At 41.9% G+C, this 21798-nt stretch overlaps 1 protein-coding gene across 7 annotated transcripts in view; it reads right to left on the reverse strand.

Annotated features, from left to right (window-relative positions):
* Positions 1-415: 415 nt before the first annotated feature.
* CDCP2 (CUB domain containing protein 2) overlaps positions 416-21798 on the reverse strand; it is a 53278-nt gene continuing 31895 nt past the window's right edge. For 5 of the 7 annotated variants that reach the window (XM_061633065.1, XM_061633062.1, XM_061633064.1 and 2 more), the window contains 5 exons: positions 20952-21299; positions 15695-16036; positions 11613-11966; positions 7320-7498; positions 416-3025 (listed from right to left, as the gene is read on the reverse strand). In XM_061633065.1, the coding sequence (XP_061489049.1) occupies positions 2708-3025; positions 7320-7498; positions 11613-11966; positions 15695-16036; positions 20952-21299 (1541 nt within the window). In that variant the 3' untranslated portion in view covers positions 416-2707. The remainder of the gene's footprint in view (positions 3026-7319; positions 7499-11612; positions 11967-15694; positions 16037-20951; positions 21300-21798) is intronic. The other 2 variants (XM_061633066.1, XM_061633069.1) reach the window with 1 other exon arrangement.

Raw genomic sequence — 21798 nt, forward strand, 5'->3', positions numbered from 1 at the left:
GCAATTGCCAATTTTGTTCACAGCAGTACGCTGGCAGTCACTCCCATTATGAAAACTGTCTAGTTTACCCATGAATCCAACATACGTCAGGAGTCCTAAAAACAACTTGGCATATCTGTTTCTGCCTGATTCATGTGTAGGCCGGTATAAGTCCCTCTGATTCTTTTAATTTTTGTTATGAGAGGGACTTGTATGTGTATGTTTGTGTGTGTGTGTGCTATTGAACAAAAATTGCTGTATTAGAAACCTTCAGAATCTATTAATAACAACAAGGAAGATGACAGTATTCTGAATCTATTGTGGAGAGGTTTCATCCTTAGTGCAGATTCTGCATCCAAGGAAAGTTTATTCTAAAAAAAGGTCATTACCCAAATAAATATTTTCTATCCTGGAGAATAAGAACCATGTTTGGACACAAGGTTTATTTTGAGATTTGAGATGCTTTTACATCATAGAAGGCTCACATATATATAGCTTTTGAAAACAAACTTTTGAGAATTCCTGGAAAGGACCCTGAGATGGCTTTACAGCTAAATCTGTGGAATCAAGAAGTCAGCTATTCAGGAAACCAAATATAGACCACAGGGCTCATCCTTTGTGAAGTAAAAAGAATACACTGAAGAAAGATTTTCTGTAAAGGCATATAGAGGAATATTGCTGTGTCTGACACGGGCATTTTAGTGAAATCAGATTAAAGGATAATGAATTATATTGGGGTGTCCCATGCTTTTGACCTAGAAACAATTCTCTCTTCTCTGCTACCACTCATGCATTGTCATACAAATTCAGACATGTTTACATGCTACCATCCAACTTATTCTGTCCTGTCCCTGAAATTTTCTGCAGTACAAAGTTTTCACTAATCAGAATGGGAAAACTATCATTGGTAATTATGCCATAGCTAGCCCCCTGCCATTGGTACAAGTTATTGGTTTGCTTTGCTAAGTTTAAGATGCCATGACCAGCATCAGAGACTGAGGGTGACAAAGCATTATATGTGCAACACTTCAGAAATAAAGAGCTTGAAGCCCTGCAATAGCTGTCTCTCTTGGTCATTTAAAAATGAACCTGACTCATTCAAATAGGCACTGTGTGGATATCATTTAAGTAGAACTTAATTAACTTCTCATGAAATATCATGTACTAAGAAGTTGTTATTTAAATAGCTGGTTATCATATGTAATCAGAGAATTGTGAACTGATGAACTATCAGAGAAAGTTGCCTTCTGAAGCTTTTTTTTTATTTTATAAATTTTGCTTTTGGTAGTGCCCAGGCAAGGCAAAATCACTACCAGGAGAAAAACAATGACATTAGCATTAACTTGTGTCTACTTCTGCTTTATATGTAGGTATGCCAAAAAACTGTAAGGGGTCTACGCCCTTGACCAGCACCTATTTAGTGCTTTATTTAGTGCTATTTAGTGGTTTAGGATTCCAGGCAGTTTGTGTTCATAAATGTATTGCTTTAAAAACCAGACTTAAGATTTGTCCTGGGAATATTTAGACTTGCCTTATAGTTTTAAATGAAAGTAAAATATTTCTCCAAAAAATCCTCATTCATTAGTTAATGGGAGGAATAATTATTTTTTATCTTTTCTTTTGCAGAGAAGAGATGGAATACTAAAACTGAATTATTTCAGGTCTCTGGATTTTTTTATATGTCAGAAGCTGACTTCTTAAGTCTAGAGTGCAATATGTAGTATGAACAAACTGTGGGTTTCCCCCAACCCCACTGTGGTCATATGAATACACCAGCCCTCTGCTTCTAATGGGTACAAAAACATCTGGATTATAGGTTAGCAGGATGCTAAAGAAGCATAATACTTCTGTTGAAATATCTCTTACAGACTGCTGTGATTTTTCCAGTATTCCATAAGCAGTGTGTTTTGTTCTCAAAGGAGAAAAGAGTACTTACTCAAGATCACTTAATGTGGATTAGTTACTCGTTAATGCTCCTTAATCACTAGTTTCTTAATACAATAAGAAGGGTTAAAAAGCAGTTCAAGTGTCACATCACTATTCTTTAAGGCAATTTTAAAATCCTCCATCTTCTGAAGCCATATGAAAGGGCCCTTACTTCCTCACACATTTATTTGCTGCATTCTGTATCTTTTCCAAGTCTACTATATTGTTTTAGAGATGGGGTAAGAGAACTATGCATGGTATTCTAAATGTGGTCACACCATAGATTTATGTAATGGCATTACATATTACTTGCTGTTTATTTTCATAACCTTTCCTAATAATTCCTAATATCGAGATTGCCTTTTTCAATGTTACAGTACACTTCTTCACACCAATCTTTTTTATGCTGCTTCAAAGTTATTGGTATATAGTATGAGGACAGGAGTGCACAGAAGTAATTGTGCAAAAGCGGCATTATTTAAAACCAATCATAAATCTACATTCTTCTTAGAGAGGCAAGTTCAGACAAAATTAGTACTGGGAAAATGAGGAGTAAATTGATATGAAATTAAAACATATAGAAGAAGGGGGTGCTGGTGCAGACACACTCCAAGAGTATAATTTTGAGCCAAGGCTAGCCTGACAGTGCTGTGGTGAGCTGCCACTCTAAATGACCACTGAATCCAGCTCCGGAGCAAACTGCCCCCCAAGTGTGTCTTGAGTAGCTGGAATGGAGGGAGTGCTAAGAGGATGGGAGTGCACAAAGGCTTCAGTCCCTGGTGACTGTCCAGAAGGCTGCATTCTATAGCAGGACTAACCCTACAATAGCAATTATCATGAGAACACCAGCCAGAATACAGATGCTGATGAAGACAATGTCACTGGTGTCCTGGCCCTTGCTCTCGTAGACTTCTGCTGCCTCTATATTCTGCTGCTGGGACTCTACCAGATTCTCCGCGTACTGGTTCAGCCTGTAGGGATCAGAGCCAGAGATAAGATTCACAGAGGCCTCTTTCCTTTTCGGCTCACACTGCACTTCATACCGGTGAATGTCTTCCTGATTACCATCTGAAAAGTCAATATACAGGATGCTGACAATCACAGATGTGTTGTTTCTTTTCTAAAAAACAAGCAAAAGAAAAAGTGCTTTTTAACACTTTGCAACCTATGAACTTCTTCCTTTTCTCGAAAAGTAACAAATCTTCTAAAGAAGTGAGGCTGTCTTAGCTTTACTCTATTGAGTATTAATTTTATTTTTAATCTTTATTTTAAGTTTTTAAATAAAATAAATTGCATGATGTCATACCAGGCAACAGAATCCAGGAGGCCTGCCCAGCTTCAGAGCCATCAAGCTGTACACAGCTCACAGGCAATAGATTGTGGCTGCCACATGCTTGACCTCTTTTTGTGTTTTTGCACTGCTAGGCAGGGCAGCAAAACTGGATGGGACACCATACATGGATAATGAACTGTGTTCAACTTTGTATGTTACATTATGGTTCAGGACTATATGGAGAAAAGACAGGTGGCAACATAGCTTTGTAGGTTTACAGATAACGTTTTGGTTCACGAATACACAATATTTTTACACAGCTTAATTCCACAATGGGATAAATAGGTTAGTTATAAATGGTACTAATGTCAAACTAGAACAAGCTTTTAGTAAAGCAGAGTGAAGTATGTGCATTTCTGCTTTGACATCCAGCACATAGTTTTATATTTCAGTGATGGAACCTTCTGTACCTCTATCTGACTAGCATATGCTGTGGATGCAGACCAGACAGGAAGAAAATCAATGTGATTGGCCTGATTATGAGCTACTCACAGCTGGTGAATAATTCTTTTTATTCTACAGATATGCCATACCCAACCTTCCAACCATGGTACATCAGTCAATCAATGTATGCCTTTATCAGAACTTGCATTGAAATGCTTGTCGAGCTTTCCTTTTCAAAGAGGAAATAGTGCACAAAGATCTGCTGCCAGAAAAAAGTACTTCTCAAACTCCATGAAACTAGAGAAAGCAAAACTGGATTACTCATTATATGAATATCCCATCATGCCACTGTACATCTGAGCTGCTGTGACATCTTTATCAAAAATAAAGCAACAAATGCATTGTTCTAGATGGAATTTTCATACTTTGGCACAGACCTCATTTATGGCGAACTGTCATAGGATCAGAGGAAGCTGCCTTCTACTGATCAGACCAATGGTCCATCTAGCACAATATTGCCTATACTGACTGGCAGTGGGTCTCCAGGGTTTCAGGCAGGGAATCTTTCCCAGCCCCGCCTGGGGATTGAACCTGGGCCCAGGCCTGGCTCCAGCGCTTGACCAGGTGGGGCACTGGCCGGGGGGGCAGGAGCTAAGAGGGGCTCTCACTGGCCCCAAGCCTGCCAGCAGATCCAGGTTTCTGGCTTAATGGGAGCCTGAGTTGTGGATCGGCGGCGCATCCAGAGGGAAGGGAGATCACGCCAGGGAGGGGGGAGATGGGATGCCACCACAGGAGCTGAATGCCTGTCCACTTGGTTCTTGCAAGGGCTTAGGCCTACTGACAGACCTGAGGGGGAACTAGCCCCCTCACATCTGCTGGTGGCTATTTAAGGGAGCCAGCCATTCCAGCAAGAACTTAAGATGGAAGAGCAAAGAGCAGTGGGGGACAGCCAGCTCAGGGCCACGTTGTGCTAAGCCACTCAGCGATGGGGCAGAGAAGAGGCACAAGGAGTCAAGAGTGGTGGTGGCAGCAGTGAGGCTTATGCAGCTATTGCCAGCAGACACATCTCAGACGGGGGTCACGACTGCAGTCACTCCTACGTGTTAAGGTGTTGGTTTTTGCTCTTCACAGGAGCTGTGCTCAAGGGCCCTCAGAAGTGTGGAGCCAACCCTGCCTGGGCTTTTTTACATACAAAGCAGATGCCGTATGGCCCTTCCCTGTCACTTTGAGATTGCCCAGTATCTCTTCTCCATTAGGTCTTACAGGCGAAGTCACATCCATAGCTGAGGAAAGGCTGCTATTTCGTACCTTGACAGCCCCTATCTCCAGCCTATTGCCATCTTGATTGTTTTAGCTTCTAGCCCCTGGGCATTCTCCCAGCTATGTGACTGCCTTGTGATTGTCTGGACACAGCCATTTGTCAATCCAGACTAGGGTTGGGATCCGCTCGCATTCCGTCAAAATGGAATGCAATTTTTTCCCTGCAAACTTCTGCTTTGTTCCGGTTCAATGTGGAACCAGGAACCTGAAGTCTGCATTGTGAGCTTGTGGGGGAACAGTGGGTAGGGACCCCAGGCTTTCCCTTTCTCCTATTCACAGCTTACCGCTGGCTCTGCTGGCCTCTCTGTGGTGGCACAGGCTTTCCTGAATCCCCTCAGCCACCTCCACAGCACCAGAAAAGGTGGAGGATGCTGAAGCCTTGGCTGGGGAGGCAGATCCCCCTATGCGGGCAATTCAGCTTTTCTTGTTCCTCTCAGAGAAGGCAGCAGAGAGGCCATGCTGCATGCAGCTTCTCCCACCTCCTTAAAAAAAGAAAATTAAGGAAGGAGGGTTGATACTTAATGTGAATGAAACGTTCTAGGATTCCCTGTTAATTTCTGTAGCATTAACCCTTTAATCAGTTTAATGATACTGATTTTTTTAAATCTAGTGTTGGAAAATAAAGTGGAAACCCAATGTCTTCAGGATGTTTTCAGGATCAGTCCATAAAGATAATGAAGGTGGATTTTTTAAAAAATCTGGTCCCAAGTCAGATTAGTGGTATATGATCAGGACTCCTTATGGTTTAAACTGAACAACAAATCAAAAAGCTACAGGAATTGGAGGTGTCAATTTGAATTTGGAAAGTGGTGCTAGGGAGGGGTGAACCTTTCTCTTGCACATCAGGTCCCTGATTAAAGTATGCCCCCATCCCAAACTCCAGTAGGATATTCCTCCCAATGCAAATAAAGGATCAAAGTAGGTTGGGAGGTAGCATTTAACCCCTTCCCCTCTGCTGCAGTCCTTACAAACTTCTCTCCTCTGAAGCTTTTTGTAAGAACTGCAGCAGGGAGGAAGGGGTTAAATGCCACCTCCCTGCTTGCTTTGATCCTGATAATTAACATCCCTGAAAGGGGCTCCTATTTGAATTTTTTTTTAATGTACCCATTAAATGCAACACCTTTAATGTTAAATCTAGTTTAGCGTTTAGTTTTTCTTTGTGCAACACAACCTGAGGATATATTCACATGGTAAAAAATCTGGAAGATTTTTTCATAGTAAAAAAATACAGCTTAGAGTTCCCCGTTCAAAATTGTAGCTATCAGCCAGAGTATAAGAATATTTTCTTGGAACAAAATCAGAGTTACAATGAGCTTTCCATCTAAGCTTGGATGCCACACTTGGGTACAGTCCAAGCAACAACAACAAAAAGCACTACATCTGCATCACAAACTTTTATCTATCCATCATGTCACAGGCCACTTACTTGAGAGTGTGATGCAGGATACATTTATTTTAGACAAATATATCAGCCTGACCTACCTCACAGGGTTATGGAATGGATAAAAATGGGAGAAGGGAGAGAAACACGTACGCAGCTTTGAGTTTTTTGGAGGAAAGGTGGGATAAAAAATAAAACAAACAAGGAAATATATATGACCCAGGATCTGCCTGGCATAAGGGAGGGAAAGCAGCAGAGGTCAGCCCCATGTGATGTCTTCACTTGAATAGAACACTGACAGAAACACAATGTCTGGGTCAGCAGGGAAGGAAAATGGTGAGGAATAATAACAAATGTTAGCTGGTGCCCTACCCCAATATAGTTCTTTCCATTCCTTCAAATTCCCCACCCACAGACATAACATTTCCCCGCGCATGTGTGTGTGTGCATGTGATATATCTCAGAGCAGGGGTAGGGTCAGTTTCTGTGTGTGCATGTGAATGGGAGAGAGGGCATGAAGAGAGAGAGCCTGGATGAGAACCCAACAGGGAATGCCCATGTACGCTGCCTTGAGTTCCATGGTCAAATAAAAGGCGGTATATACAGTGTGCGAAATAAATGAATAATATCTACATCTATATTGTATCATCTTCACTCTCCCAGTAATACTTTTTCTGCTTCTTCCCTTATCCATTTAATAACTGTGTGTTGAGGCTTTACGGTTTCCTTTTATTTACATCGAACAAACAAAGCAGTCAGCCAGCAGCAAGGGGTGACAAGTAATCCACATGGGAGGACTTCACTAACCAGCCCTCTGGAACATGTTCAGCAGCAGATGCTCTGAGGTTTGGTCCAGATACAGGCGCAACTGATGTTAATTGTGCCTCCATAACTACCACAGTTGCTGGTGAATACATGACCTGAGCAGCCAGCATCATTCACATGGACACAGCATTGATGTATAGAAATCTAGCCTTTTTAACACTGTTCACTTACTTGCGGTTCTGTACCACAGGTTTCAAACCTTGCATGTATCCTAAAATTTAAACCAACCACTTGTGCAGGGCAGGACGGGATCCCTAAATATATCTTATTTCGCTCCAGCTGAGCCAGTGACTGTGTGGGGATCTGGATCTGAAACTCCGTCCGTGTGCAGCTGACATTCATGGGAACAACTGCAAGAGGGGAAACAAAACAAAACAAGGACCTTCTCTGAAACCATTGGAGGTTAATGACAAATAGCTGGCAGCATTCCCACAGATGAATCAAAGTGTCTTAGCCAGACGTGTTCGTGGACCTGACATAGCACTATCTAAACAGAAGCTTATGTCCTGCATTCTAAAGGCCTATGTGAACATACATCCACTGCTGGCTTGACCCAATGATACTTGGCTGTAGGCTTCTAGTATTTAACAGAAAGCAGAGCCTCAAAGAGGTGCCCCAAAAATGTTGTTCCTGGAAGTTACCATCTGTGAATCTGGTGATCTAATCTGGATTCGAATTCGTACTATAGGAACCCAGTGAGTTAGGGAGTAAAGCATAACCAGTGATAAAGACCACAGACTCAAAATTTGCTTTAATTTGCTTTAATTTGGATTCCTGCATTGAGCAGGGTGTTGGACTCCATGGTCTTATAGAATCCAACTCTATGATTCTATGAAAACTGTAAATGACACCAAACATTTGGTTGTTGCTACACAATGGTTCATACAGAGAATAATAGTATCTTCATACAGAAAATATTATGAACTGGGCTGTTAAAGTGAAAATTAAGAACTAGATTAGATCACCATCACCACCACAGTGATCACAGACATGACTCTCTGGGCAGTTATCCTTATACAGAAGTAGCATGGCAGTTTAGTGCTTGGGAATGTTTAACATCCTTTTGCACTCTGAGTTCATTTTTCACAGCCCAGGAAGAAGTCCTTGAATACATTAGATTTATCACACCCCAAGTTCCACCTTAAGGACAGCTATATGAAAGAGAAGGTGTAGCTCTAACCTAGCATTCATTTCCTAATATCCCACACAAGAGGTTACCACTGACTGTGGTCTTATCCACATGGCGATTTACTGTGTGTCTGGGTGCTACTTGCATCCCCTTTTAATTTGCATGGTTCACATGACATTACTGGCAAACAGAAGCTATCACACAGTTTCCATACTAACCCAATCCTCTGATAATCTGAAAAGGGATGGAAAAAGTGTCTCCACTTCATATCTCTAGGGCTTGCAGATACTATGCTCCTATGCTTGTAGGTATGTGTTCCCCTCTCCACGCCCACTCCCTCTTCCTCCCTTCTTTCATTTCATTTCCTGTGTGATGAAGAAAAACTCCGCTTCTCTCTTTTTCTGTAAGCTTCTTTTATGTTGCTGCAAACTGTACATTTATTTTCTCTCCGCCCCCCGCCCCCCATACTTGTTCACAGAAGCATAACACTGCTCAAACAAAGATTTGTATTTCATCTGTATTATACCAGTGAAAATACAAATAATTGCACTTCCGGATTGTTGTTGTTTTAAAATGAAACTTATTGGTAGAACAAACTGAGCATGCTTGGTTGCCAGGTAATGAGAGGGAGTGGGAATATTAAATTAGAGGGTGTGGTCTTTAGGAAACTGCGTGATTGATCAAGTGTGACTAGAAAACACTGTGTTTGCAGCTGGCATTGATCCCAAAGTTATGCTCCCATGTGGATAAGCCAAGCGACAACTAGCTCAGGGCAAAGAAACTAGTTCATGCTGTGCAAGTTCCCTCAGCAAATACATACGACACTGGTCTTGGTAGTATAGCTAAGAATATGCAGGAAGGAATGTACTGTTCAGAAATAAGATAGGAATCATTCCTCACACACTAGCTACCTTCAAAACTATCAGCTAATAACAAAAACACTATATATTGCCCAGCTTGTGTGTGTCAATGTGCATGTGCCAAGTTTGACAAATAAATGAGACTCATTGGATGTTGAGGGTGTCCTTCCCCTCCCCCCAAAAAATTGTGAACTTGTTAGAAACATTCTTGCTGCCAGAGTCATATATTTGCCTAAATTTATGTGGAACATGCCTATATGGAACTGATCCAAACTACAGAAAAATTTTGGCGTCTCCCAGTGGGTTTGGTGAAACATTACAGAAAAGGAGAGCAAAAGCGTAATGTGTAATATATAATTTGGGCTTCACAGATCTCATCCTGTCAGGCCTCAGCAAGAGTCAGGTTCTAGGCCATAAGCTTCTGGGACTCAAAGGACTTCCGGGACTCAAGTGAGCCAGAAGCAGGTGTGCAGTCCAAAACCGGCAGAGCTTGAGTCCTGGAACAGCACATGAGTATCAGCAGAGCCATAGGCAGGAACATAATCAGGTAGGCAGAAGTTAAGGCCCAGGGCAGAATCACGAGTTTAGTCAAACCCAACCCAGGGTCAAGATCCAAGGGAGAAATCAGGGGAAGGGAGCAGGACTTTAGGCATCAACATCACATCAGAGGGAAGTTGATCAGACTGACAGACAAGCAAGCCCTGAGGCTAGAACTGGATGCTGAGCAGGCTGGTACTGCCATCTAGATGGTACTATCAAAACCAAGAATTCAGTCTAGCAGGCTTAGTCTACTGGTGGTGACACAGGATATAAGGTGCCAGGAGTTCTGGTCTCAGACTGTCCTCCCTTTTAGTACTGAACATATCCGTATGACATCCATGAGTCCCACATTGTTTTTTCAGCTTAGAGGTCAAAAGTAAAGCTTACACAGAACACAGAGCTTGGAAAAGTTACTTTTTTGAACTACAACTCCCATCAGCCCTAGGCAACATGGCCACTGGATTAGGCTGATGGGAGCTGTAGTTCAAAAAAGTAACTTTTCCAAGCTCTGCACAGAAGTATTATGATTAACTTCCTAAAGCATGAGGGGATTTTATGATTTCACAAAGCTGGTTCCACTTTTTTTTTTACTGAGGAATAGCCATACTTTGTCCACTAACTTTTTACATGGTGCCTGCATGCTGCTATGAACAAAACATAGCCCCCATTTTTCATATTCATCTTCCTTCCCTCCCACAAGCTCAGAAAATCTGACTTGTTATGACTCACAGCGCTGCAGTTTTGCCATGTATAGATGGCCTATCGTACTACTAACCTAGCTAATTAGATTGCTCTAGCTGTTTTGTAGATTATTCTAGCCATTTCCTTCTCTACAGTCTGTCTCTTTAGGAATCAACTCTATCACTTTAACCTTCCCTTTCCAAAAAGCATTGCCTTTACAGTATATCTGTTTTATCTCTCCCATCTCTTGAAGGGGGGGAATCATATTTGACAGTGCAGTGAAAAGGAGTATTTAACCCATCCCCTCCACACAAACAGAATTGTCCCACTGAAAATCCAGCATTTGGGGCTGAAATGCCTACAGAGTATTAGAAGTCTGGAAGCAGAATTGCTACTCCTCTTTCCAGCTTAAAGCAGAACACCCACAACTGGGTGCTGCTAAACTGTCTATGTCAGGAAGAACTCAAAGTCATTTGAAGAGGCAGAGTGTTGATCTATTAAACAAACAAACAAACAAACATAAAGGAGGAATAACAGATGTTTATCTTTATTCTTACAGCAGACCTCTTGCTGTCTTAGCTGGCAACAAGAGTCAAGGTAACTCTCACCTGAGTACCTGTGTTCTCTTGTCTTATCATTGTATGAACCCTCATTGAAGAATTACATACTTTGTAGCACTCAAATGAACAAAACACAACTGAACAACTGAGCAGAAAACAAGATTCAAAATAAAATGTCGAAGAGTGGATCAGGAACTGACCAATGTCAGCCCGCTAGATTTCAGCCTACACAATATAAACCATGTCTCATGACAGAGCAAGTGTACTGCAGACAATCAGTCCAAGACTATTTCACTCAAGCTGACTTAAATGGAACATCTAATTTGCAGCTGATCTCTTGCACAGCTTAACAGAGAAACACAATCTGTCATAAGTAGATATTACAGTAAGCAAAAGGCAATGAAAGGATTGAAAAGTGCCCAGTGCATGAGCTACTGAATGCCTGCTGAACATGTGTATTTAATAATGGCACAGTTTGGAAACTGCATGCAAAACAGAAAATTACTGATTGCATAGCTTTCCCCCCACAATTATATAATTTGTATACCACTGCATTAAGAAATTTGGTATTTTTCCCCAACACACACACACATGCATTTGCTGACAACTTGTTCTGCTTTTCTCCTGTTCCTATACATATTTTCGTGAAATATTACACACAGCAGAAAAGCAGGGTGAAAGAGATCAGACTTACCTCCTATGTATGCAACTGAGAAGCCTCGGTTGGCTGTGTTCCTGTCCGTGTGAAGGACCAATAGCAGTTTGTTTCTACTGGATATAATAGGAGACAGCATTTCTCTCCCACACCACTTCCCCAGTAGAGATGCCTTCTCGGTGCCTCCATCAAATACAGCCAGATGGTCATAATCACAGCCATCTGTCAGGCTGTTCCGCCCCTCCAGATCCAAGTCTAGGAAGAAGACTTTGATTCGATATCCTGGGGGCAGCTGGATGGCCCAGTGACACTTGATATTATTGGGGTAATAGTTGGGATATTGAGGACTGGAGAAATTTCCTTTGATGGCTGTGTATACCTCCTGACATGCACCTGGTTACAGAACAAAGAGAATGTGATACAATTTGAGCAGCAAAAGTGTGAAATTTAATTTCTTGTACTGTTGCTTAGGACATTCCTGAACATGCCTCTCTCTCCCCCTACCACCCCCCACAGCTCCATGGAAAATGCCATTTAATTTTCTTGGCTTCATCCAAGCTTGAGTGTAGGGTGGAACATCGCCAAAAAGAGGAAATGCATCACCATAAAAGGAGATCTGCATGAAATGTGCTTGTGCTAATATGTATGTATAGATGCAAATTTAGAAATAGTAACTGTCATTTAAATAGAAATACAATTAATCTCACCGTAATGGGGAAGATTGTGATGAGGCAACCTACATGCTTACTCAGTATGCAACTCAGTCCATGGGTTAACTGTTGATGAGCAGTTATTGAAAGGTCCCTGCTCTGCCTGCTTATGGTTTTTACCTTTAAACTGGACTTGGGCAATACAGATCTTCACATAGAGGATGCCTTCAAACAGAGGACTGTGCTCTATAGAGTAGGACACGCTACCAGCCTACTTGGCTGTGAGGCTGCAGTACTAGCACCCAACTGATGGCCTAAGTTAAAGACTAGCTGGAACCAGAATGTGGGCATAGCTTGAAACCAATACCAACAGAGCAATCCAACTCAGGGGAAGCCGTCGTAAGTTGTGCTGGAGCAAGAGAAGCCAGAGTAAAGTTCTGCTGCATCCAATTGCTATTCAGGAGTCTCTAGGTTGGCTGAACACGCTGGTTCTGCCAGGAGCTGCACACAAGAACCAGAAAGTAACGGCCTGTTCCCCCATATACCCTACCAGGGAGTAAGTCCTGTCCATTGACTTCTATTGCAATCATTTTCTTTGACTAACCTTTTTCCTGGTGTAACTTTTGTCTGGATTGGGACCTGCAGTAGTGCTCCAAACGTGAGCTGGATGTGGCCTAAGTCTCCTCACCTCAGCCCCTCCCTAGCACGTCCCTTTTCTGGTCTTACATCAGCTTATCCTGGCTCCACTTGCACCAGTCTTTGAGCCAGATGGGTTCTGGCTAAGCCGGATTGAGGGACTTATGTCCACTGAGCTGGGACCGAGCTGGCTCAGCTGGAGACCTGCTGCATCCAACTCCCCTCAGCCTGGCATAAATGCGAGTTGGATTGCACCCTAAGTGGCAGCTATATAAGCCTATGCCTGTCATAGTGCAAAGCTACTGACTGTTTAATATCCAGAATATGCCAATGAAGTCTACCCTGTGCCCCAGGACAACTGAATATTAGATCCATGCTGAGGCACAAGCCAGACATGTGATCTGCACACAGACTAGAAATGACTGATGACAAAGGCTAGTGCTGGTGCCATTTGCCTTTTGCCATACTGTTCTTGACTTGGAAGGTACAATGTGTTCCTCTTTACCACCTCCCATATAAGAGCTGCAGCTCCAGACAGTACAACCACCAGTAGCTGTGATGTCTCAGCTGCCAAAAAGACTTAAGTGGCTACAATAACAAGTTAAAACAACATACCATTAAAACTACAAAAACTTGAAACACAGCAAAGGTTAAAACAATAATCAAAATACAGTGAAAAATACAAAATACCATCTAAACAGTTTCTAATTTAACAACGGAAGGAGGAAGTCGAATCTCCGGTAAAAGGGATCGAGGTCCACTCAGCCTTCCATCTATCCGTGGTCGGTAAAATGAGTACCCGGCATATACTGGGGGGTAAAGAAAGGCCGAGGAAGGAACTGGCAATCCCACCCCATATATATGGTCTGCCTAGTAAACGTCACAAGACGTCACCCTAAGAGTCGGAAACAACTCGCACTACAAGTATGGGGACACAATTTAACAAAAAAGCAAGTCCATTACAATCTGGCAAAAAGCATTAAAGGCGGGCTTTCCTTGGGAGGGAGTTCCAAAGCCTGGGTGCACCTACAGAAAAGGCTATTTCCTTTCCTTGATCTAAACCAGATCTATTTAGGGATCCTTGCAATATGTAGGAAGACATCTAGTGAAGGCCTGGTAAGCAGGCAGGCTCAGACAGGTGAAGGTGGTCTTCCTCAGGAAGAGAGTTTTGTGTGTGTGTTTAGTATGAGGCAGCAAACATGTAACCCTCTCCTATAGTCTGAAGTTCTTGGAGGCTGTGGCCTTTTCTGAATGTGCAGATTGGCCCTTTGTCTTAACTGGATGTGGTGAAGTTGTCATAATATGACTTTTACTCATAATTTTCTGAGGTGAACTTTTCTTCTGAATATACATGAGTGTGGTGAGATGTCAGATTTGCCACATCCTACGGGCTGATCAAAAGCTAAGCCTCTCCAGGATGTGGTAAATCTCAGATCTCACAATGTGGGGATGCATTCAGAAAAATTATTCAACGGGCAAAAATAATTTTAAAATGAACATTAGAACCCAATCTAGTGTTGTCAAAGGCTAACACTGGTGAATTCCACTGATTAGGAACATATCATCGAGGTTTAAGATTTACAGGCTTCAATTTGAGCAATGCTAATCTGTTATCCTTACTGAGGTCAGGATTTCTCTCTCAATTTATACAAAATCTAATGTTTTGGGGAATGACATTTTCCAGGGCTGCTTCCACACTGAGCATTTTCTGAGAATAGCTGCAGTTTACTCATTTGCCTTTTATTATGCATCTGCATGATGTTGTAATCAAAACATACTACTCCCGTGTTTTTCCTGTTCAGCTACCATTTGCTTTCAGAGCTCAGAAAACTGTTTTTTAAAAAAACAGTGGGATAGCTGCACAATTTCCCATGGTGTAGAGGGGCTTTCACACAGCTATTCAGTAGGTTTTGGAACCAGTTATGGCTTGCATTTATTGCTCTAGCCATTACCTTCTTTATGGTCTGTCTCTCCTCTCTAGAAATCATCTGTATCACTTTAACCTTTCCCTTTCCAAATAACATTGTCTTTATATCCATTTCTTTCCTTTCCACAATATAAACTGCATTGGGGGTGGAGCGAGGAGCATTTGATCCTTTTGCTACACCATAGTCCCAAAGGAAATCATCCCCCCACACACATTATTTGGGGTTGGGGAAAGGGAGACTGCCCACTTGGTCACAGAATGTTATTTCAATTCCAAAAGTCTGGAAGCAGAGTTCCTAGTCTACTTTCAGGTTAAAGCAGGACTACAATAACTGGCAGGAATAAAACAGCTGCTGAATTTTCCACATCTGAAAGTACTCCAGAATGATTTCCTGTGCTAGTGGAGATGCCACACTATCAAGGACCACCTCTCCCCACATGAACCAAGCAGGACCCTGCATTCATCATCTGAGATCCTTCTCCATGTGCCCCCCTTTGAGAAAGCTGGGGAAGGTGGCACCATGAGCACGGGCCTTCTCAGTGGTGGCTCCCCATCTGTGGAATGCTCTCCCCAGGGAGGCATGCCTGGTGCCATCGCTGTCTGTCTTTAGGCAACAGGTAAAAACATTTTTATTTACCCTTTGGGATTTAATTTTTTGTTTGCTTTTAGCCAGGTGGGAAGAAATTGGATTTTGTTTTTATTTAGTCTGAATATTTTAGGATGCATTTATTCTTGTTTTTATATCTGTTTTTAATAGTGTAAGTCACTTTGAGTTTTCAATTTGGAAAAAAAGTGATGACATAATAATAATAATAATAATAATAATAATAATAATAATAATAATAATAATAATATGCCTTTGATAACTTAATACTGACGTACAATAAAGGTAGAACTTTCTTCCATACCTGAAAAGAAATATGCCTTGAAACCTCGGCCTGCAATATTAAAATCTGATTTGAACACAACTAGCATTTCATGTGTAGAAGAGACCATGTCTGGAGGTTTCACATTCCCACAAAAGTGACCAAGAAGTGTATCCCCCATAGTTGGCCCATCAAAGATGGCCACATAATCAAAATTGCACTGTTCACTGTTTTCCATCAGGAAGTCAACAAAAATCAGTTTGATGACAGAAGTTGAAGTTGCTTGGATGACCCAATGGCATTCAGCATTGTTGGGGTAATTCTCTGGGTAATCAGGGCTTGTTATTGATCCCGAAAGGCCGGTGAGCACACCCCCGCAAACATCTGGAAGCAAGGAAGTATAACATATTAAAACACAAGACAGAGAGAGAGCCCTAATAATTCAGAAAAATGACATAACTTATGTCATACAGATATTCCAGTCTCCATCCTTTCAAGTAGTAGTGTAGTAGTAGTAGTAGTAGTAGTAGTAGTAGTAGTATAGTAATTATATAGCCACAAGAGTGGCTGTATACTATAGCCAATATGGATTTTTCACATTCCACAATGTTAAACTGAGAATACCCCTCTATGCCATTCTGCTGCTTTCCATAAGCTCATTTCAAAATATAACCTAACAAAACTTATAGTCCTGAACTCAGAAATACTTGCTTAACAACCCTCTAAGTTTTCATGGCAATACACAAAACACTCAGAGAGAATCCAGAGTTCAAAGTGTAAAAAGAAAAAAGAAAAACAGACCCCTTTTGGACTTTTTACTGTCAGAGTTCTCATAATTTGTTGAAATTAATTTAAAATCAGCCACGTTCACAGAGTACCTGTAACCCTCTTACTGACCTTGCCCCATTCTCTGACCACCTTCTGCAGTTTAAAAGTTAAAAAAAAGGCATGGCTGAGTTTAATTAATTTAATACATTTAGCATTGGAGTCAATTATAAGCATGGGCATGTTCAGTAAGAACCAACTGTCAGTGTTCTAAAAGCCAGACTCACAAGCTGTTTGGCTTGGCTAAACAAGTGGCCACACCCATGCCAGACCTTTATTTAACTTTAGACAGTAATGGCTTCCCCGAAAGAATCCAGGGAAGTGTCATTTGTGAAGGTACTGAGATTTGTTAGGAGACTCCTATTCCCCTGACAGAGCTCCAGTGTCCAGAGTGGTTTACCAGTCAGCCCCTCTTCTGAGGATTGTATCTCTGTGAGGGGAAGCTACACAGGAAGTGGACTGGACTGTGAAAGGCCAACCCAAATTGTGTTTGCATTTTTACAAATTTGCAGGGCAGTACAATATCTCAGAGAGGAGGTCAGGTCTCCTGCTCCCCTGGTGCATTCACTATAGCTGCCCAATTTCCCTGCTTTTTAAAGTTTGATAGAAATATATGTGGGCTATAGGTAAGTTCTTAAACTGCAAGGGCTTTTTTGATTATTAGTTAAGAATAAGAATAAGAATGAAACTGAAACAAGGAAAACTGGAAAAGTATAAAAAAATGGGGCAGTAATTCAAGAGGGAGAAATAAGGTTGTAGACCTAGCCTTTTCAAATCAGAGGGGAAGTGACGTAACGAGAGGGAACACATAAGGCACCTCCTGACAATTCATCATCATGCTATTCATTCATCATCATTTGTTTACAGAGAGATTATACTAGGTTGGCTATTGAATGAGCATTCATTCTGATTTGTTTGGTTAGATGATGTTGCATCAAAGCAAGTGCTTTCCCATCACTTTCCATTGCACTTCTCATCACTTTTCTTATTACAAAAAGTCTAGTCTTTTGGGGGAAGGGGTTTGTTGTGCAAGACTTTGCAATCAATTATGATTGCCCAACCTGAATTCGCTGGTGGCACCTTATTGAATCCCCCCTGAAAATAGTGAGAGTCTGGAAAGGCCATAGCTCAGTGGTAGAGATCTGCTTTGCATGCAGAAGGTCCCAGGTTCAATCCCCCGTATTTCCAAGTAGGGACAGGACATATCCCTGTCTGAAGCCCTCGAGAGCCACTGTCAGTCAGTGTAGAAATACTTAGCTAGATGGAACAGTGGTCTGATTCAGTGTAAGGCAATTTCCTATGTTCCTCAGTGCCCATAGGAACTAGTAGAGAAGAGCGGTATGTGTGTATGGCAGTGGGCACACTAGTAACTTCAAAAGCAGCGAGAATAGTTTTTCTGGCTGTGTGTTGAAGCGACCCTGCTCCTGGCTAGTCACACCTCCCTTCCCCACTGCTGACTTCAGATCTTTCAGGACTACTACAGCAAAGTATTAGGCCAATCACTGTCTCTGCCTGAGCCCACAGCAAAGCATTTCCATTGGCCACACCTGGAGGGACAATGGGTTGATCTACCAAGCAGTTGCAAAATCTGTCTGAAGCTGAATTAAAAACAACACACTGCAGCTGATCCGACCAGAGTTTGAGAATAAAAAGGGGCAGAGTTTGATGAGTGTTGTGTGCGACCCCATTTTCAGAAAAGAGACGTGGAAACACACTGGAACCAGCACAACAGTAAGTGTGTCTCTACCCTATATTATGTGTAGTAGCTGGGCGAGAGGTGAAAAAGAATCAATGGAGGTGGGGTGTAGAAATAGGGTAGAACACACTCTCTGTTCTGCCAGTTCAAGTGCATCTCCACCTCTCTCTTTTGAAAACGGGCACCCGGGCCCTTTTTACTGTAAAACCTGGTGGGACCAGCTTGAGTGCGTTTTTTTTTTTTAATTCAGATTCAAAGAGATTTTGCAACTGATCGGCAGATTAACCATTCCCCTCCAGGTGTGGCTAGTGGAAACACTTTGAACTGGCAACTAGTGTGTTTACAGCCTCAGTTCTGTCTACCCAGTGAAGTTTCTTGGTTGTGGGAGGTCTGGAAGATCCAGTACATACAAAGGATGACTCACAAGTCCATAAAGTTTGAGAAACATTGCTTCGTATGGCAGCCATTCACCATCATTTCACAAAACAAAATACTATTAACAAAAGCCACAGGCTTTTTGTGTTTGTTGACAGAGACTGCTATCTTCAGACTGCTTACTCTGGAGTAGCCTTACTGAAACCAACAGGGTTTCTTCTAAGTTGTAACTAGTTTGCAAATCACAGTCTGAGTTCCCATTGTTAGGTCAATTGCTGCTTCCAATTACACCAAGGCATTCATGGGGAAGCAATAAAACTGAAAAGAGAGCAGAATTAAAACTTGCAAACCCTTTCCTGCGGAGCTGGCTCCTGAGACAGAAAGAATCCAGTGCTAGTCCCTCCTGAATCCCTAGGTGAATGTTTAGAAAACACTCTTGAGAGGAGAAAGACATTTACACTTGTAATCTCAGTGCATTCTTTTCTTGAAATCACCAAGAGTGAGCATAGTAAAACCTGATTGCCCCATGATGCCATTTCTATGGGCCCACCCTGTAGCTTGATCACAGTTTAATATGAAAAGGAAGATGTAACTGCTTTGAAAGGAAGTCTTAGCAAGGACTTCTAAATGCTCTGGAAATCTGCATCCAAAGAATAACCAAAATTTAAACTCAATTTTAAACTGCCCTCCTTCAGTTAGCCGCACTGCAGATAGTAGTAGCTGATTGGCAATGTGTGGTACACCAGCGTGCATCATGTCTAGGGAGACCCGTTCCCTGAGCAGCCACAAAGCAGAGTGATCTTGGCCCAGACACTCACTCAGCCTGACCTACCTCAGCCACTGACCTGCTCAGTTGCACCAAGACCAGACTTGGAGGGTACACTGTTGATGTCAGCTTTCTAGAGGCCAGTGGCTTGAGCTGGAGAAACTAGAAGTGCAGCAAGCTCATTGCCCTGCTCTGTTGAATAGTCACCAAACGAAGACAGAAATCAAGGCTCTTAAGTATTTATACAAGGCCTGGCCAATACAGAGACTTCATACTGCCTGCCACTCACAGAGTGATTTTCCTATGAGGAAAGGTTGCAGCATTTGGGGCTTTTTAGCTTAGAGAAAAGGCGAGTAAGAGGAGATAGAAGTGTACATAATAATACATGGCATGGAGAAAGTGGACAGAAAAGTTTTTCTCCCCCTCTCATAACACTAGAACCTGTGGCCATCTAATGAAGCTGAATGTTGGAAGATTCAAGACAGACAAAAGAAAGTAGTTCTTCACACAGCACACAGTTAAAGCTATGGAATTCGCTCACGTAGGAGGCAGTGATGGCCACCAACTTGGATGGCTTTAAAAGAGGATTAGACAAAATACATGGAGTATGAGGCTATCAATGGCTACTAGCCATGATGGCTCTGCTCTGCTTCCATGGTCAGAGGTAGCATGCTTCTGAATACCAGTTGCTGGGAATCACAAGTGAGGATAATGCTGTTGCACTCAGGTCCTGCTTTTGGGCTTCCCATGGGCATCTGGTTGGCCACTGTGAGAACAGGATGCTGGACTAGATGGGATGCTGGCCTGATCCTTCAGGCTTTTCTTATGTTAGTCTGATGCTGCACACCTAATTTCTTCTACACCTGAAAAAGCCTTTGAGACCTCAGCACACACAGACCTCAGACGTTCTCTGGGGTCATTCCCACACACAAAAAATTCCTGGTTCATGCACCAGTATCCCTGACAGCTACTGCTCCCCCCCTTGCAGCCTGTGTGACTTTATCTTGGCATGCTCTCTGAGCTCAAGTACCCACTCAGTATATTAGCCAGTTTCTTGCCATGCTTCATTCCCTCACCACTCTACATGATTAAGCATTTTTCTCTCTTATATAACTTGCTGTTCATGCTTGCGGACTCGGTACAGTAAGGCACACTGTTTGTTCTTTACAGCCCTATTACATTTCCCAATAGTTGTTTTTTGATTCCTCTTTTCTTCTCTGTTTTGCCTATTCTTTTCCTTTACTTGCTCTCACATTGTTTGTTTTGATTGCCTAAACTGGTTTTGACCCCTGCCTGTCTTTAGAATTACAGATTTGCCTTGCCCCTTGATGAGTTGCTTCAGCTCAACTGGCTGGGTAAGACCTTGTAGTTTCTCCCTACAGTTCTGCTCTTGTCAAGGGTTATTCCTCCTTAGGGGCTCTGAATCTGCAAGATGGTGCTGGGTCCACTGTTCTATGACACAGTATGGCATATAATAATTAATATCTGTTTTGACCTAATGTTGGCTGCCAGTTTTTATTCTGTAAGTACATTTTAATGTAATGCTAATGTATTTTTGTACACCACCTTCAAAGACAGTATAGAAATAATGCAAATACATAAATAACTCTTAGAGAGACTCTAATGGCAATTCTAACCTTTTTGGTAAACTGCAGAGAATCCTTGGCTGGCCACGTGGTTATCTGAGTGAAATATTATAGTCATGATGTTCCAAGATGATGTAAATGGTGGAGGAAAACTTGTACCACAGAATTTTCCTAGGAGATTTCCTTGGTCTTCTGAGATCCCATTGTAGATCTTGATGTAGTCATATTCACAGCTGTCATGGTATTCCAGGTCAAAGTGATGAAAAGTGAGCAGAACAGAGGACCCTTCTGTTACCACTATGAGCCACATGCAATCTGTATCATAAGGGTAGAGTCCAGGGAAATTAGGGCTTGAGACATTGCCATGTGGTGCTGAGAGGACACCGCCACATTTAATGCCTACAAAAAACACAAACATTTGAAAAGCAACCTGGACTATGTTGTTAATCCACTAGCCACAGTAGCCCACTGTTTCTATAAGCAACAACGTGAAGAAATGTCTAAGTATAGTGGTGTCCCTTTCTTAATGTGGCTTTGTCCTCTCTTCTTTCCAGCACAACAAAGCAGTTTTCCCTAATACTTTTCTCCTGCTGATCCAAGAATGGACATTTATTTGACCAGTTTTGCTTGTTGAAGCCAATTAACACATATTTACTGAATCTTGTGAATAGTTTGATGTGTGTCCAGATAGTGACTCAACAACTACAATTTAGTATTATTGTCCATTTTGCTATTTGACAAGCTTTACATTGTAATGGACTAGGCCAGATATTGGCTTGATATATGCATAAAATGTTCTGAAATCATTTACATTTGCTTAAATTGCTCAGAATATGCTTAAGATTTGCGGAAATAGCTTATAAATTCTGCTTCATGCATAAGAGCCAAATAATAAAAA

The sequence above is a fragment of the Rhineura floridana genome, chromosome 6, assembly GCF_030035675.1.
Source record: "Rhineura floridana isolate rRhiFlo1 chromosome 6, rRhiFlo1.hap2, whole genome shotgun sequence".
Lineage (NCBI taxonomy): Eukaryota > Metazoa > Chordata > Lepidosauria > Squamata > Rhineuridae > Rhineura > Rhineura floridana.